The 16,843-nt window shown below is 41.2% G+C and overlaps 1 protein-coding gene and 1 long non-coding RNA gene across 2 annotated transcripts in view; one reads left to right on the top strand and one right to left on the bottom strand.

The window, feature by feature from the left end:
* LOC150102849 (meteorin-like protein) overlaps positions 1-10,908 on the top strand; it is a 45,438-nt gene extending 34,530 nt beyond the window's left edge. Inside the window, exons 3-4 of the mRNA XM_090397342.1 lie at positions 5,450-5,506; positions 10,610-10,908. Coding sequence (XP_090253468.1) covers positions 5,450-5,506; positions 10,610-10,908 — 356 coding nt within the window. The remainder of the gene's footprint in view (positions 1-5,449; positions 5,507-10,609) is intronic.
* Positions 1-16,843, bottom strand: part of LOC150102848 (uncharacterized) — a 219,378-nt gene that overhangs the window by 142,893 nt on the left and 59,642 nt on the right. The window lies entirely within an intron of this gene.

Below are 16,843 nucleotides of genomic sequence, written 5' to 3'. Positions count from 1 at the left end.
ATGTGTAAATATGTTTGCTAACTATAAAATAATATTAATAAATGAATTTATAAAAACTATGTTTTTTCTTTATTTTAATACTGTGCAATTATAGCTTTTCATTTTTAAATCATTTTCGGACCACTCTTTTTAACCATCTCTTTCTTAAACGATCCTACAAATTATGACATATGATATAAACGAAAATATATATTAACTAGCTGACTCATTTTTTGTATGGAAATTTCAATATAACTTCTATACAATAAAAATAAGCTTAATTATAAGCGAGAGTTTTCAAATTTTATGTTTATACCGTTCTTTTAACTCGTTTCTCGAAAAACTATTATTTAAATTTACCCGGTAATAGATCAACAGAATAGAATTGCATATTTGATCTTTTATTCCGTCGCCCAGTTGTCGTGTTCCCCTTCAACAGTGCGTAGCATTTCTAGTGTTAATAACACGATATACGTGTTCACGCGCGAAATGCGAAACATGCAATAGAGGCGGACTGCTTTCTGGAAAGCAGATATTTTAACACATACTCAAACACGTTCTTTGAAAGCGTGCATGAACTTCTTGAACAAAGTTTATTTTAAGATGAAATAAAAACGAAGCAGCTTTCTCTGGTCCGTAAATTACTGGAGTCTTGAAAGGAGGAAGAAAAATTGATTTTCGACGGTGGAAATCCTGCACACGGAAAATTCCAGACGAGAATTGGGAGATGAAACTTAACTTAGCAACACTGAAAGGAAATGCTCGCTCGTCAAATATGCCGAAGCCCGATTTCATAATTTTACAGAAAAGTCCATTCTTGGATCGTTTTAGTGTGGCGATCATAATACTTAATACATCAAAAAGGAACCTTTCCCGAAGGTTCCTTTTGCACTGCCGATACCCCGGAGTGCTGTTTGTTATCTTGCCGGTGTTCGTGTATCGGCTCTGGCCACCTCAGCCGTAGAGAAACACGTCCATCACAACTTTTCGCAGTATCGTACCGGACTTGAGGTCCGTGCACATCCTATTTCTGGGGGAGAACAGCAATCATTTCTCGAGCCTGACCTGTCGACTCCCCTGGATGGGGCAAAAATTAATAGCGATCTCACGTTAGGAAGCAACGCCCAGATTGCGTGGCTCCCTTTCCCAGGGATTTTCGGGGAAATGGGGGGACGGAGAGGGTCATCAACTGACAGCCGAAAGGGCTTTATCTCCCCACTCCTCCACCTCGTCTAAAAACTGCTCTGATATTTCACACCCACCAAACCAGTTGTTTCCCTCACCCCAAGCCCGATGCCCAGCAGCTTCAGAGGGCGCCACGCGGCTTGGGAAGTTCACATCATTTGTTGGGCACACGACGAACTGCCGAGTTCCTTCGCTTGTGCGTACTTCAACAAATATAATAAAAGACGGAATGAACAGATTGATTTTTTTTCCCGTTGGTAAAGTGAAAAACAGTCCTCCTTATGAGCTTGAGGTGGATCACTTAACAATTTTCGCAAGGTCCTCTGATTGCTAAAAGCATCCAATAAAAGCATCCGGAGTCTGTCCTCCTCCTAGTACCAGCCTCGCCCGATTTCGATACGTAAACTGAGCGGTGCAGATTTCTATGAAAATTATAAAACTTCCCAAGAGATGAACCCAAGGAATTACTTCTGTTTAGAATTTTTACCGTTAGGGACCCGAGTTAGGTTCGTAGAGGGTGTCGACCTTTTCAGCAGCAGCCTGATAGAGGGAAGCGTTCATTTATTGCTGATGGGAGCGTATGAACGGAAGATCGTCGTTGCTTTGGCAATAAACGCTCTAGAGCAGGGGGTCGGCAACCGGCGGGCCGCATGCGCCCCAAAAACGCATTTTTGCGGCCCATAAAAGGTTGACCATACTTACATGACACGTGGCCAGCATGTTAAATTATTTAAATAATACATTTCATAATATGAATAATAAATTCAAAATAATTTACTTCGTGATATCGCCGTGCAGCTTGGCGCGAGTCAACCGTGTCAGTCATCATGAGTGGGGATGACAAAGGCGACTTCATCCGACAACAACCGAGATTTTGGCGCACTTTTGCAGTCGCGTTCCCTGGTCTGTCTTTTAATATAATTCAATAACACCAACTATTATTTTCAGAGGATGCGTATTTGTAAAAAAAAAACGTAAAGTTGCAGATGAAGGAAGAAGGTTTAATGATGAATGGAACAGCAAGCACTTCTTTATTGAAAATGGGGTAAGCCTGTGTGTCATTTGTCACAAAAGTGTTATGAAAAAATATGTCCCATAAATTCAGAGGTCATGTGTCTTTATGCTTCCATTTTTATCAGAAGGGCGACAATTTCCGACAGGAGAGCATGCTTCATCGCAGTGAAGAATTTAAATAATGTTTAAAGCTACGCCGAGTATTTGAAAATTAAACAATTTTCAAATATAGGCAATTCTGTATAGTTCTTCCTTGGAAGATGTCAACGATGCGGAAAGGTCCGGTTGGTCGACAGCATCCACCACGGCTAATAGGGTTGAAAGCAAACAGGTGTACGAAACGCAGAGAAACATTCTGATCCGCGCGCTGTACTATCTGCGAACGTCTGCATAACGAGAATGGTCTCGAGAGCAGCACTTTGCGTTCAGAATGGTGGACCAAATTTCAACTTGCGGAGCATCCTTCAGTTTTATTTGCATGTTCTTCCGCGTTCATAAGAGTACTACGCGTCTCCAAATAACAAAACAAGAAATGTTGGTAGAGACTTCGATTTATAAATGCTTACTGACGATTAGTCGCTGGTGTGCTCAAGTTCGGAAAGCGACATACTTCCTGATTGGGAGCATTGAAGGATTATCGGCGCAGTTGAACTGAATTAATGAGGCAAACTGACATCACCGCTTACGAGAAGCCATCCAATCGGCATAGTCATTATTTATTACCCGATTAGCTGTAAATCAACTAAACACGGTTGATTGCTTTACGCATTCCCCCCCCCCTCCTCACTATGCAACCATGAGCAAATACGATAATCAAACAAACCTTTTTAATCTGAGTAACAAATCTCTTCAATCACGCGCATTCAAACTTTTCTATTGAAGAGTGGAATTAGGTGAGCCGTAAATTTGTCTTTCGACCTTGATCGAACCGGAAAGTGTTACTGCAAAAGGGATGTTTGATGCTCTGCTCAGGTCGCACTGTATCTCGCTTTGCGTTGCACGTGATGGGACAGGTGTTAGATGGATCGTAAAAATGGAGTTACTAAACTAATGAAAGAAAAATTCATTAATTTTGCGCTAATCACCGATCAGAACTACCGATTGCTGATGCCGTGAAATCCGTTACAGATATCAATAGATTTAAAGCAAACTTTGTTATCTATAGCGCGTCGCCAAAAAATGCCAGAGAATTGCAAGTGTGCGCAAACTCGCTTGATATCGAACTACTGTATTACAATTGGGGGAATTCTAAGCACGCGATGGGTAACATCGCATTTTCGGGCCGTTTCGAACAACTATGAAACGTTAGGTATAATCAATTTAGTTTAATCCTTTATCCAAGTGCAAGCAAACAAAGTTTGCGCCTTAAGGTATCTTCAGGACTGAGGCAACTCGTGGTAAAGGTGGACCAAGCTCAAGGTCGAAACAGGTCTGGGTAGTGGACCTTCCCTTAATGCATAGCATTATACATATCTGCAAGGAGATGTGCTTTGTATTATGGGAGATGCTGAGACAAGGAGTGATGAGAGCTTGGTCCACCTTTACCATGAGTTGCCTCAGTCCTGAAGATACCTTAGGCGCAAACTTTGTTTGCTTACACTTGGATAAAGGATTAAAATAAATTGATTATAGTCTAACCAAGTGGAAAATAACTTCCAAGAAACGTTAGGTAATCATTTTCAAGAAACAAAAATGATTGAGATCGAGACCAAAAAGAAAGACACACGGAGAAAAATTTCCATTAGACTTGAGTTTAATGTTGATGGTCTTCGGGAATAATCAGAGCTAAGTTTGGAATTGCGGGAACGGAATGTAGATCTCTACAGGGCGAATAAAGAAAATAGAAGTTGTTGTACGGCCTTTCATGAAAAACAAACGCTTCCGGGACAGTTTACAAAAGAAAATCTACGACTTCAAGGAGCATCACTTCGCTGGACTGATTACAGAAATAAATCTCCAATCGATCTGAAAGCAGAACTTGGAAGTAATCCGTAAAGGGCAGGCTGTTGAACGGTAAAAATACTGATTTGGCAGCGACGGCTCGAGTAGTTGATCAACACCGGCCCGAAGATATTACTGTCACGTGACATCGGGTGAGAGTGAAATTAGAGGATTATGAATTCGACTTCAGTTAAATGAAAGATGCAGTTCGTGGATTTCGGGAATATCTAACTGAACAGACGGTTTCAAAGAAATAATAATAATAAAATAAAAAATAAGCATTTAATGAACGCTCCGAGTACGATACTAATTTCAACAAATGAAGGTGAACGAGGATTTTCCAAATGATCTGATCGCAGCCCAACCAGAGCTTCGTCGATGAAGAAAAGAAAATCTTCACTACCATTCATCAAAATTGCAGATCCTCCGTTGATCCGCTGCGATCCAGCAAAAGATGTCGATTCATGGCTGCTCAGGAAGCGTCATTCAGCACTACACACAAATCATAAGGAACGAAGTCGGCATATTGTGCTTGATGAGAACTTAATATATTTTAAATAAAAATTATCATCATATACATTTCAGTTATTTTTATACCCTTGTAGAATAAATTTACGCCTAATAAACTGTTTCATCTTCTAATTTGTTTTTATTCTAAAAAAACATTATCACACTATCAAGTAACACTATCGGTACTTTTTTTTTTTTAGTTTTCTTTTCGTATTGTTTTAATTTTCAATTTCTTCTGTTAGTCAAGAATGAGTACCGACACGTTTTTTCCCAAGAAAAAAAAATCACTGGGTATGATTAATATTTGAGTAAAAATATTTTTAAATAAAAATGGGGAGAAATAAACTGCATGCAACATTACGGGTCTAAATGAAATCGATTTCTTTTTTGTATTGCTTACGACTTTTACTTTAAACTGGCAATAATAATCAACCAAGGAAAGTCTTATCCGCAGCAGTTATTTTCCCGTTTACAAAAAAACTCCTTTACGGCTTTCAGATAGAGGCAGCTTCATCCGCATGCCTCTACAGCACTAACAGTGCTGTAGGGAGAATTAAATAGGCCTCGAATTCTACTCTAGCGAGCAAGCGCCGTCTTTTAGGATGCTTCCATTCGCACTTGTCCTCCCCGCAAAAAGTTAAAAAGTGAAATCTTATTTGATGTTTGCGATCTTTAATGAGCGATTCGATTTGTGCTCCGAAGCTTTCTCAGTGTACGACTGTCTGCTGAATGAACTTCTCATCTTACTTCGCGCGAAAAATTTGCTAAAATTTTAAAAATATATTTCATGTTTTTTTAAAAGTGATGTATTTTCTTGCAGAATGCCGTCCGTGCAGAAGTGAGGAGATCCTTCGGCTTTACTGTGCCAGCGATTTTGGTAAGTGAGTTTTTCTCACCGAACGATAAACATTTTCATGCGAGAAATAACTTGCCGTCTTTTGACCACGACAAACTTAAAGCTGTTCTTCTAAACCAGTTCTGTTTTTCTTCTAAATCAAGGCTGTTATTCTATGAATGCTCACGTAACCATCATTTAAAAGAAAATATTTGATGTAGGAAGTATAATCAATGCTTCTGCATTGATCAAAGCACAAATCACATATTTCCCACCTGCAAGTAGTCAAGTGGAGCATCAACGCATTTTTTTTTTTTTTAATACTGCAGATCAGAAATAGCTGTATTAAGTATTTTTTTCGCTTGGTTGCAAAGTAAAATTATAATAGAATTCTGCAACGATTTAACTTCAGTAATATCTTCCTGGGTCTGGTTCCCAATGAGGAAAGTTCGAAACCGGTCTGGATAGTGACCCACAATGCATCGCAACTCTGAAATTAAGTGCGCTTTGGGGGATAACGAGACAATTAACGTGCAGTCGGCTGCCTTTATGTACGAGTAGGGTCATGAAGGTAATTCACTCCAGGGTTCCTTGTCAAGCAGCCATTTCGGATTGCATCTGAAGTGACAAAGCTGATTGCACTCGAACGCATAATTTCGTCTATCACTTCCCATTAACACTGAATCCACCCAATGTCAGTCCGATTCAGCTCCCTTAAGAGTTTCCTCAGATCATCTTAATTTTCCTTCGAAAAGTATGCCTTGCCTTCGTAACCACACGTACTCCAGAGAAGAAAAATGCGATCACCACCTGCGAGTGGTTCTGTAACGTGAGAGTTCATCACATCAGAAGCGAGTACGAGATCGTCGTACTTCCTCCTCCTCTTGTGGAATGCGCCATGTTGGTGCAAAAAGGGTAACAGATCCAGAAAAACCTACTATAAGCCAATTAGCATCCTACTAATCGGGATACTGATTGTGTATCATCTTGGCATGCCCTTCCTGTCTGCACGTTGCTTCAGCTCCACATTCAAATTCCTCAATATTAAAATGACACCAGGTCTTGCTTAAGAAAACTGTGGCAAGGTTTGTGCTCCTGATCGTTCGTGATAAAGCAACGAAGGAAGTACCGGAAAGGATACTTCTTTGCTTTGCACAATCCCTAATCAACCTTCAAGGAAGTCCTGTCTATTGACTTCAGACTGAAATTCCTCTCCTGGTTAGCAACAGAATTATTCTTAGTTTCACTGGCAAGTGTCCCCCAGCACACCAAAGTATTCGCTTATAGATCTTTTCGTCCGAGTTCGTAGTCCCTCTCCCCTTGATTATATTCTTGCTCGGGTAAGAGAGGCACTTATCATGATGATAACGCTTTTACCCACCCCCTACGGCATACTTTCCTTTCTCCAACGAAGAAATTTCATCCTCGCAGCAGTTTTACACCGCGTTTTAAAGGATTCTTGCCGTATTAATTCACGGATGAATCCGTTTTCGTCTCTTCCCTGCTATGATGGCTACGCAGAATATTGCATAGTTTGATAAGCAAACCAAACTCTTCGTAATGAGATTATCATAACTATCCCTTTGACGCGATATTTGTTTGCTGTACCATTTGTGTCAGCAAGAAAGAGCGTGCCCTTTTGTACCTCGCCAAGAATCCTGTCTGTCATGTCCTTTAACTGTGCTCCTTGTAAAAATATCCTCGTGCCACCCCACCTTGTCGTCAGATATTTCGCTTCTCTTATCAACAAGCATCCAGTCAGTGAGTTTGTCACTCACCTCGTCATCATTACATTTGCGGTCGGCACTCAATAACGCTGTTGCTCCTCGCCAAAACAGAGCTGTTCATTTTACTTTTTTCTTCTTAAATATTACTTCCACCTAGGCGAGGTCTCGGGACCACGGTGCCTTGCGTGGACGAGTGAAGAAGAAAGGAGCATATTAATGTGTTTCTTGAAGATATGGAGGTTGAATGCATTAGGGGAAATGGTAAAGGAATGAAGGAAGGGGATGAGAAATTGGTTTTGTGGGTTTGGCGCTAAACCGAATGTGAATGTTTATCGGCCCTCGTATTCGTACACGAATAGGGGGAAGCTGAGGAATGGTGGTAGCCAGTTCAGTGCAGCAACATCTCTGAAAATACTTATTTGTTCAAAAACAATGAAGAAACAGAACGTCTAGGGGAAAGCGAATGGATGGAGAGAAGGGTCATCTATTGAGCAAATAGCTCTCTTCCGAAGGAATATATCCTGAGGAAGGTATAGCACCCGGATGTGAGAACAGGTTAGTTCTCACGCATCCGGATGTTTCGTTCAAATGTTTAGAACGAAAAAGAATGCCAAGCTTTATGGCGGCTGAAAAGTATGGACGTGATGTGTTTATGCCAGGATAGGCTGGATGTAAAAGTCAGCCCGAGAAAAGAAACTTATCTTAGTTGGTAAGAAGAAGAAGAATGTTATGAAACTGGGGGAGGCATGATCGTTCTTCTGGGAAATAAGGCAGGATTGTATCGTGGTGGGATTAAAATTCACTAAATTACATTCACCCCGCTTGACAATAGCTAGAGGGTCGGCGGCATTTAAGGCCATGGAAGATCTTGAAGTTTTTGTCATATCACTAGTGTAAGGTTTTGTGAATGATGAGGAGGAATGCTGTCATCAGCAACTCAACGAACAGAATTGGACGTTAGTGAACAAATATCATTAGGAAGAAGAAGAATGCAGAGGAAAGCACAGCGCCTTGAGATACTCCGGCATTGATGAAAAAATCCACCATGACATACAACGGAAAACTAGAGCGGAAACTGGTAATCTACTCACAAAGGGCAGGGGGGGGAGGAATCATAATACGACATGGAAAGTATCAAGAGCGACCACGTGAAATTTTCGAAATCTTTCCATGCTATCTCATTCTACAGCAAACCTCTTTGCTAACTTTTCCCACCAAGGGTAGATAAGCGAGGTGTTCTGCTGTAGAAAGAGAATGGCAGGATCCATATTGGGGATCACTAATTAGCCGATGAATCTCTAGGTGGTTGTTTCGATTATTTTCGAGATGGACAATCGTTTGTTGGTTGGCTCATCTCCCATTTTAGGAACGGCCTGAATAAAAGCTTGCCTTCATTCTGTTAGACAGATGCCGTGCACGTAGGGCAGCTTGTAAAGGCGATACGAGGTGGGTGTTAGTTCTCTTAATACAACTGGAGAGTACCATGTGGGCCTAGGAACTTGTTAGTATCAAGGCTAATGAATATTTTCTTGTCCTTCTGATCAGAGGAGGTATAGCGAGGGTGGTTTGTGGAATAATGGGTGGGTTGTCTTGGTCATCTAAACAAGAGTTGAAGAAGCTGGCTGATGTCAAGAGATCCGACATCTTTAGGAGATGTTGCTATTAGTGTATCAGAATTAAGAGGCTAAAAGGGCAGACGTTTAGCTCACCAACCTTGGCAAGACACCAGAAGACTCGACTCCTATTTAAATGAGGAAAACTTGGTCCATTTTACCTCATAAAGTCTGCTTTAGATTTGTTTATTTCTTGCAGCTCTTAGGTCTGAAGTTTTTGTCTTGAACCAGTATGCGTACGCTGCATTTTTAGCTTGGATAAGTCCGAGGGAAGAGTAAGTTTAGTAGGGGTGAAGACACTCATCCCAAGAAAATTAATTTCGGGTATTAGACCTGAACGAGCAAGTGTTTGCCCAGACCATGGAAAGGATGCAGAGAAATCCTGAAATCCATCCTAATTGGCAACTTTCTAATTGGTTCCGTAGGATGTGATCGGATAGGAGAAAGATGATCTGCAAAGAAAAAAAAAAGTCTAGAGCGTTGGGAGAAGGTGGAGGATGGTGAGGATTATTTGGAATTCTGGTGGGTTGGTCATCACGGACTGCAACAATTCGGCTTCTCTTGCTGTTCGGTCTGCAAAGTTAGTGAAGGAGAGCCAGTTGAAAGCTCCAAGGCAGATTATCTTACTGTTTGAGTCAACGACTCAAAGAGATAATCAAGAAGGCCAGTATTTTCGCGAGAATTAGAAAAGCGGTAAAGACAAGGAAGTGAAATCTTAGGCCGAAGCAGATCATATAAAGGAGATTCCAGGTCTGATAACATGTTCCACCTTTCTGACCGAAGGCACGTGTACTGTGATAATGTCAGCTAAGCCGAAGATGACGTCACTCGAGATTCAGTGATGAACAACAAATCGTATCTGGAAAATGATGACGAAACGCATCTACATGGAAGGTTTTTTAATGGAATTTTGTGATTTTTAGAATATTTCTGGGTATATTATTTTATTTTATGCTTGATTAGTTGTTGGTTCTTTGGGAATTATAGACAAGGCAATTAAGGCTGTGAGGCCAGTCGGCGTGTTAAGTAAGAGGAAAAACCTGAAGAAAACATTCTCCTCTGTATGAGACCAGCTAACTCATCTTCAGTCAAAACGCCCTTATGAAGGTTCCTCGCATCGAGATTATTCGCAGCTGATTATTTGGGGGCTGGCCTGTGGAGAGGATTTCTCCACCACCACCACTCCTACTGTGTGGCAGAACACAGGGAGAAAGGGCAGAAACCAGAGATTCTCAACAAACGGAGCGGCGATCTATTCGGCATTTCCTCGGGTTATGGAGCGCGTGCTTTTAATGCGGTAATGCCTCGCTGGAGCTCCGTTTGTGGAAACAGGCCTTACCACAGGGTGGGGTTTAGCTTGACTGGGAAAGGCATCATTAGTCCATTCGTGGCTCTTTCGTGCTTATTTTATTGATTAAAATTGTCCCCATTTGCTCCTTAAATCTGTTTACACTTGGTTCGTGCGTCAGCAGAATTTGAAAAAGATGATCCACGTTAAACATTTACTGCATTCCGAAACTTATTTCAGCTGAAGGACTTTTATTAAGGTGAAGCTCCTCAGTAGAAATTTAACAAACCAACCAGAATTGAGCATTTAACACGTGCCAATTGAATATTGCCAGAGAAGGGAATACTAAGTATTTGGATAAACTGATGGGAATTCCTATTTTTCGACAGAGTTGGAGATGAAAAGTGTTACTCTTTTCCTGTTAATAGCATACTTTAAAAGAGACGGAAGAGTTCGCTTTTCCTTTTTGATGTGATTAAATGCAAAAATTGATACATTTTCATTTGTTTCGTTTCAGTGGTGCAAGGAACCATAAGTGGTCTTTACCACAACGAAGCCATCCAGAGATCCGAAATAACCGTCCGAGCGTCCAAGATATTGAGGAACAGTCGCCCGCACTTATGGACTAACTCGAAATACGGCACTGTGCACAGGCCGCTCAAGTGCGGCACTAAAATAGGAAGCGGGGAGTTCCTCTTCCTGGGAAGATGGATGCTTGGGAACCCGGTGCTGCACTGCGCACCCAGAGTGGCGGAATGGAAGAAGATCAAAAGAAGAGCTCTTCGGAGCGGAAGCAACGAATGCCAACTTGACTGAAGTTTTTTTTTTTTTTTTTTTTAAATATAGAATGAGGGCGTGTAGTGAAAACGCCACAGTCAAGCTCACCTGACGCGAGTATTTTTGCTGTATAAGTGAAGTCATCTGTGATTCTCCACGCACTAAAAGGACGTCTTTCTGCAGAACAACAACAAACCGAGAATTTTTGTTCGCTTTGTGAAATTTGCGACTTCTTCCAATTGGAAGATTTTAGTTGGTGTTTTACAGTGACACTTTTTTTGGGGGGGGGGGGGATTATACCGAACCATTTCGTAGGCAGTTAAGAGACATTGGACGACAAACGCCCTTGTAAATATTGTACAGAGTATAGTGTAGATCACCACTTATGGACAAAGGTCAGTCCGAAATCTGACCCTGTCTGATTACGCCAACAAAGATGTCTCCAACTAGGACGTCTGAAATGCGTTTCCTTTGTCATCACCAACGAATCGATTCTCATTTCATTAAGGTCATCAAAAGATGATTCTCTCTACGTTTCCTACGATCGCTTCGCTTGGACGTAACAGCAGGAAAAAAAAAAAAAGAAAACAAAAAAATCTTGCCCTGAGGAATGTGTAATGCTTGTACTGAACACGTTCGAGGTTGTTACGCATGTCTTACAGAAACAAATTCGTCCGAAAGTTCCGACTCGTATTATGACGGAGTAAGAGCAAAGCCAATCCCTCCGAAACTGAAAACTTACTAAAGCGGTGGACCCCGACTGGAGCGTTTCGTGATCAACTGTAGGCAGTAACAATGTCGCTGATTATCGAAAATTCGATTAACTGCCACCACGTTCAGCCTCCGACGAAAACAATCTCCAGTGGCCGTTTCGGGTTAATATTTCATTTCGGTTCCGATTATTAATTCCTGTGCGAAAGTGAAACGTGAACATGCTCCGGTTCCCGCTGAAGGAATTTAATTTCCGCGGTCTCCGTTTCATCTTATTTGGTCAACGCGAATAATACCCCCCCCCCCCCGCTTTCCGAACCAGTTCAAAATGCGGTTATACGTTTCTCGACATCTTCATGGACTTTTTATTTTAATCTGCGGACTTGAAAGATGAAAGAAACGCAGTGAATGGCAGATGCTTAAGAATTTTCTTCCCTAAAAATTCCTCCTTTTCGTGAGATTCGCCATCTTTCGCTGTCGTCATCACAATGGCCAAACATTTGTTTCATTCCAACCAATTCCCCGTGTTTCGGTCCTTTGGCTGCCCTGTGTGTTTAGGGGCCCTCGAAGTCGCTGTCCTTATTATTCGAATTAAAAAAAAAACGCTTCCCCCATTCAAAAATTTGACTTCTGCCGCCTTCGTTAACATAATTTGGCATTCGAGTAACTTCAGAATTTTTCTTTCAATTAAAAAAAAAATTGTTTCACTCTATGACAATCGACGAGACGTGCGCCGCACCACCTCACGGAATGCAACTCGTTCCAAACAAAAACAACGACGTTGCCAACCGCGCCTTAATAAAATCGGTCTCGTGACTTTGCTTGGGACGTTGATACGGCTGCAGTGATATCTTTAAGTCCTCTTAAGTAGCATTACTATTCTGCCTGAAATAATAATTTAAACTTAAAAACGGAACGTTACAGAACACGCGTCTGCGGGCCTCTCGCAAGTTGCAATTCTAATTTAAAAACGTGCATTTCCTGAAGTGTTACGTGAAGGAATGGAACGAAAGGACATTACCCTCCTATACGCGCATTGTCAAAGAGGACTTCAGGGTGCTCTCATCCGAGGCCAGTTGCCATCTCTCTAAAAGATGCGATGACATCCTCTACGACGTCACCTTGTCCCGGGATAATTCTACCACTTCTAGTTTCGGGTCGGTTTGTAATAAAAACTGAGGCGTCCGAGTTTTCTATAAACAAATGCGCGATAGCTGAGAACTCATGAAGATCCTCTACCTGATCGCGAGTCTGCCGCGTTCACTCCCTGAAAACTCGTTCAACTAATTAGAAAACAGTTTAATTTAGAGATGGCCTCATTTCTCAGTAATGAAACGTTTCTTGAGAAGTGTCAGTTAGCGAACTAAGATAACTGGCATAGAACTAAGTTCTATGCCGGTAAATGGCTTTCAGCCATTATAGATCTCAGGTTAGGACTTTTTTTTTTTTTTTTCCCCAAATAAAATATAAAATGAATAGATGCCGTGAAAGCAAACGCATAAGAATGGGCTATTTCGATTTTGATCCCCTCCCCACTTCTCCGTTGTAGACGGTAGTGGCGACACCATTTCTCTGCTTGGAGATGCTCTATTCTGTTCGAGTTCCGTTTATCTTGCGCAGGTCATAAATTACTCCAATAAGCATCGAGATTGGGTTTTTGAACGAAGCTGGCCGTTTACGTGTGTTCAAAGCGGATTCAAAGGGAGCAAATTTCACACGTGCTGAGCAAGAGGGATATAATCTGTTGCCATTTCTCTATTAGCTAGGATAGAAGTAATTATTACGTCCGAAGATCGGCTTTGAAGCAAAGCCGAGTTAACATCGTAGCAAGACGACAAGTTTAAGTTGAGCGTTGGCCAGAGAGAGAGAGAAAAATAATAAACTATTCGGCAGTATATCGAATGAGATGAAAGCGCGTCGAGTTGTGTTTCTTGCAGCATTAAATGATCGTATTTCTTTTTTAAAAGAAGAACAAAACATCACCCGTGCTGGTGCCACACTGAGATGCGTCAGTTCGTTTGCGTTTGTATGATTTTCAAGTATAGTCTGTCTTATTTAGTACTATTTTCAAATTAAACTTGTTGCATGTCATGTAAATATAAATTTGCATTCATGATTTTATACTTTTAATTTATTGTTTACTGAACTTCCGGGAAAAGAAACAGACGTCGTGGGTCATACACGAAACACGTCAATGTTGAAAATCAGCGTAAAACTGTTCTGATGATTAATATAACTGTATTTTCATGCGCGCAATTTTGATGTTTTTATCGCTTGCTGAATGACATTTTTAATCACGTACTTCATTCTGATATTGTGTGAATAATACCTTCCAAAACAAAATCCAAGAATAAAATTCTTTGATTTAAAGTATTTTTTTGCACTTAATCACGATGAAGATTTTTTTTTTTAAATTTTAAGATAAGTTTAAATATTAAAATTATTTGAAAACACAAGCTTCCCCTTTTCCGAAGTGCAATCCGAAAGTTCTACCTCAATGCAGTCGCGATTCGTGAGGTGTTGGCAGATCTTGGCGATTTTAACGTGAAAAACTGTTCGTCTCACTCACTCCACGAAACAGCCGCTGTTCTCGGCGGACAGTTATCAGCGTGTGCTGATTTGACATTTTTTGAATTAATATTTTATGGTGAGATCAAAAAAAAAAAAAAAAAAAAGCTGCAGCACCGTGTGCCGATATTATCCTCGGCGCTTTAAAATTAGTTGCTATTTCAAGTAGTTACAATTCACCGCCGCGAGTTATCATTAATGGAACGAAAATTTTGCTTACGTTTGTCAATATTTTAATTGCTTTTTTTTCCTTTATTCCAACCGCTCCGTTTACTACAACAACGGATCAATGACGAAAAATTCAGATTAAAAAAAAAGAATATATTTTATTGTTTTTTGCAGTTTTCATAAAAGCGACACAGCATCGTACTACCTACCGGCTATAAATCCCACCCTCCATCTGCAATAACTACGATTCACTTTACAAACAGTCCCTGTGTTCCAACCCTCAACGTTGATAAAAGTGTTCTTCCCACAAACGGGGCATGATTCGTCCCGTCCGACTGGTAAACGTGTTTATCGCAGCTGCTCAAGGTCAGTAGTCGTAGTTGTTGTGTGTGTGGAGAGAGAGGAGAGAGAGAGAGAGAGTCTGCACTTGTTGCCATCCAGTACCGTCGACAGGGTGTAGCATAGAAGCAGCCTGCCTCACAGCTCGGCTTAATAAGGGCGCTCGTTCGTTCAGCCTTATTGGGGCTAGGCGCCGTCGCTGCGCTAACAAGTCCTGTTAGCGTTGCGAATACTTCCGGAAAGAAGTTTTCCCAACCGATTAAAAATTATTTGCGAACAGCAATGGCCCAAGAAAGATATCGATAGAGGCGGCCATAGCTTATAATTTAAATTTAGAGAAGCTTATAAACAGCTTTATTGTGCGATATCCCCGTAGAGCAAACATTTAATTAATATTATTATGTAATCGTTTTGCATTAATGCTTCTCTTGTAATAAATACAAAATACCAATTGGAGATTTTCTTATATTTTTGTCTTATAATCCATCAAGGGGAATATTTAATTGTTTGCCTCAGGACGCGATCTAATCTGGCGACCATCCTTTTTTTGTACGTAGTTCTGATACCGATCGATCAGACAGCCAACAGTTAATTTCTCTGCACACTGATCGCTTGGGCGATTTTCATCCACATTAATTAACCAACATTACATTAGCTCCGGAGTGGACTTAGGGCCAGATGATCCTGTTCCAGGGGTCAGACGAATTTTTCAAGTGAGCAGGGTGGTGGTTTAGCACCAGACAGTTCGAGTCCTCCCCAAAGACTCGAACATGCACGCATGCCACACTAAAATTCTAATCCACAGCCTGTTGGTTGGAGAGCGGATCCACTAATCAAGTTGGCAAGAAGTCCCTGTACAAGTTTGATGCTTTTCCCTAATATCCGATGGCAATTCTCTTTCATTCGCTCTATGGCTGGAATGAGGTCTGTTTGAAAAACGCTAAGAAAATTCCGCCGCACATTTTCAACCCTTAAAAGAGTCTCGTTTAATGGTGACATCCCCCAACCCTCTCCTTGTCCCGAGAAACTGGGGAGTTCCCCATTCCTACCGCGAAAACACTTCAAGGCCCTAGTAAAGCCCCCCCCCCCGGATTAATTAAAAATAAGCACATTTCATAGTCATCTAACTCAACGACTCCTGTGTGAAAGTGCTCCATCGGTTGTATGCGATGCTCCAAAACTGATCGTCGGAAGAATTAGAAAACTTTGGTAGAACTTTCGGAAAAATGCGGTTCGGATTATGATCTCAGACATTAAAAAAAAAAAAAAAAAATGTTCACTATGTATGAGCTGTGTAATATCCAGTCTGGATTTTCTGTAAAGAATTATGTAAAATATTGTAATGCAATAAAATTCATTCTACTCGTGTTCACTGGCAGCAAGATTTGTATTGAACTTTGCGAGTTAAAGGTCACCAATTCATTCATTTGGTGGCGTCCCACTTCTGGGTTTTTAAACACGAAATTTCTCCAAAGGAAAAATTTTGATCGACCCACGATTTCATGAGCAGAAAATCAAAATTCAAATTTCCGCTACCTTCGCAACTCGGACCACTCGCCATTCACATTACGTCAACTCACTTTTAAGTCATTTCTGCAAACAAAAATGTCTCTGCAACTACACGCTTCCGATTCTTATTATATTATATAGAAATCGCTCTAACACGCGCACCTTATTTTAGCCAATGTGAACTGAAAATGTCCTGATTGAGCGCGCACACACACAGCAAATTCAGTTCCGTTTAATGAAACTCTCCAGTGAGCGGCATTTGAGTGCCGGCTTGTGATTGTTCACCATGAAAGGGGAACGCTACAAGTCCCCTCTCGCAAGATGGGAAAAAATGTCTTTATTTATATTTCAGAAAACACCCTCGCTGTTTCAAATATTAGACGACACGGTTTCTGCTAAGTTGCGTTCCGACTCCGGTTAATCGGTGTTGGCGTCTTAGAGGTCGCTGCACATTCTGGTCGCTAACCCAATAAAGAGGTCCTGTGTGAAAAACGTGTTAAAGGTCGCCACCACCAAAGAACTCGTGCAGCAAGCTAGCCTGGTGCTGGCGCCAAGCTGCAGTGGAAGAATCGTCCAAGGTCCCTTCTTTATTTGTCCTCCCACAACTTCAGCCCCACCCGCAGCGGAGGAGAAACACGTTTTCCTGCGTTCTTCCTGTGCATGAAGCCGCTCCCCCACC

Source organism: Typopeltis vanoorti, chromosome 9, assembly GCF_054136105.1.
Source record: "Typopeltis vanoorti isolate ZY-2024b chromosome 9, IOZ_Tvanoo_1.0, whole genome shotgun sequence".
Classification (NCBI taxonomy): Eukaryota; Metazoa; Arthropoda; class Arachnida; order Uropygi; family Thelyphonidae; genus Typopeltis; species Typopeltis vanoorti.
The sequence above is the reverse complement of the archived record's forward strand: the minus strand, read 5'-3'. Positions and strand labels throughout refer to the sequence as shown.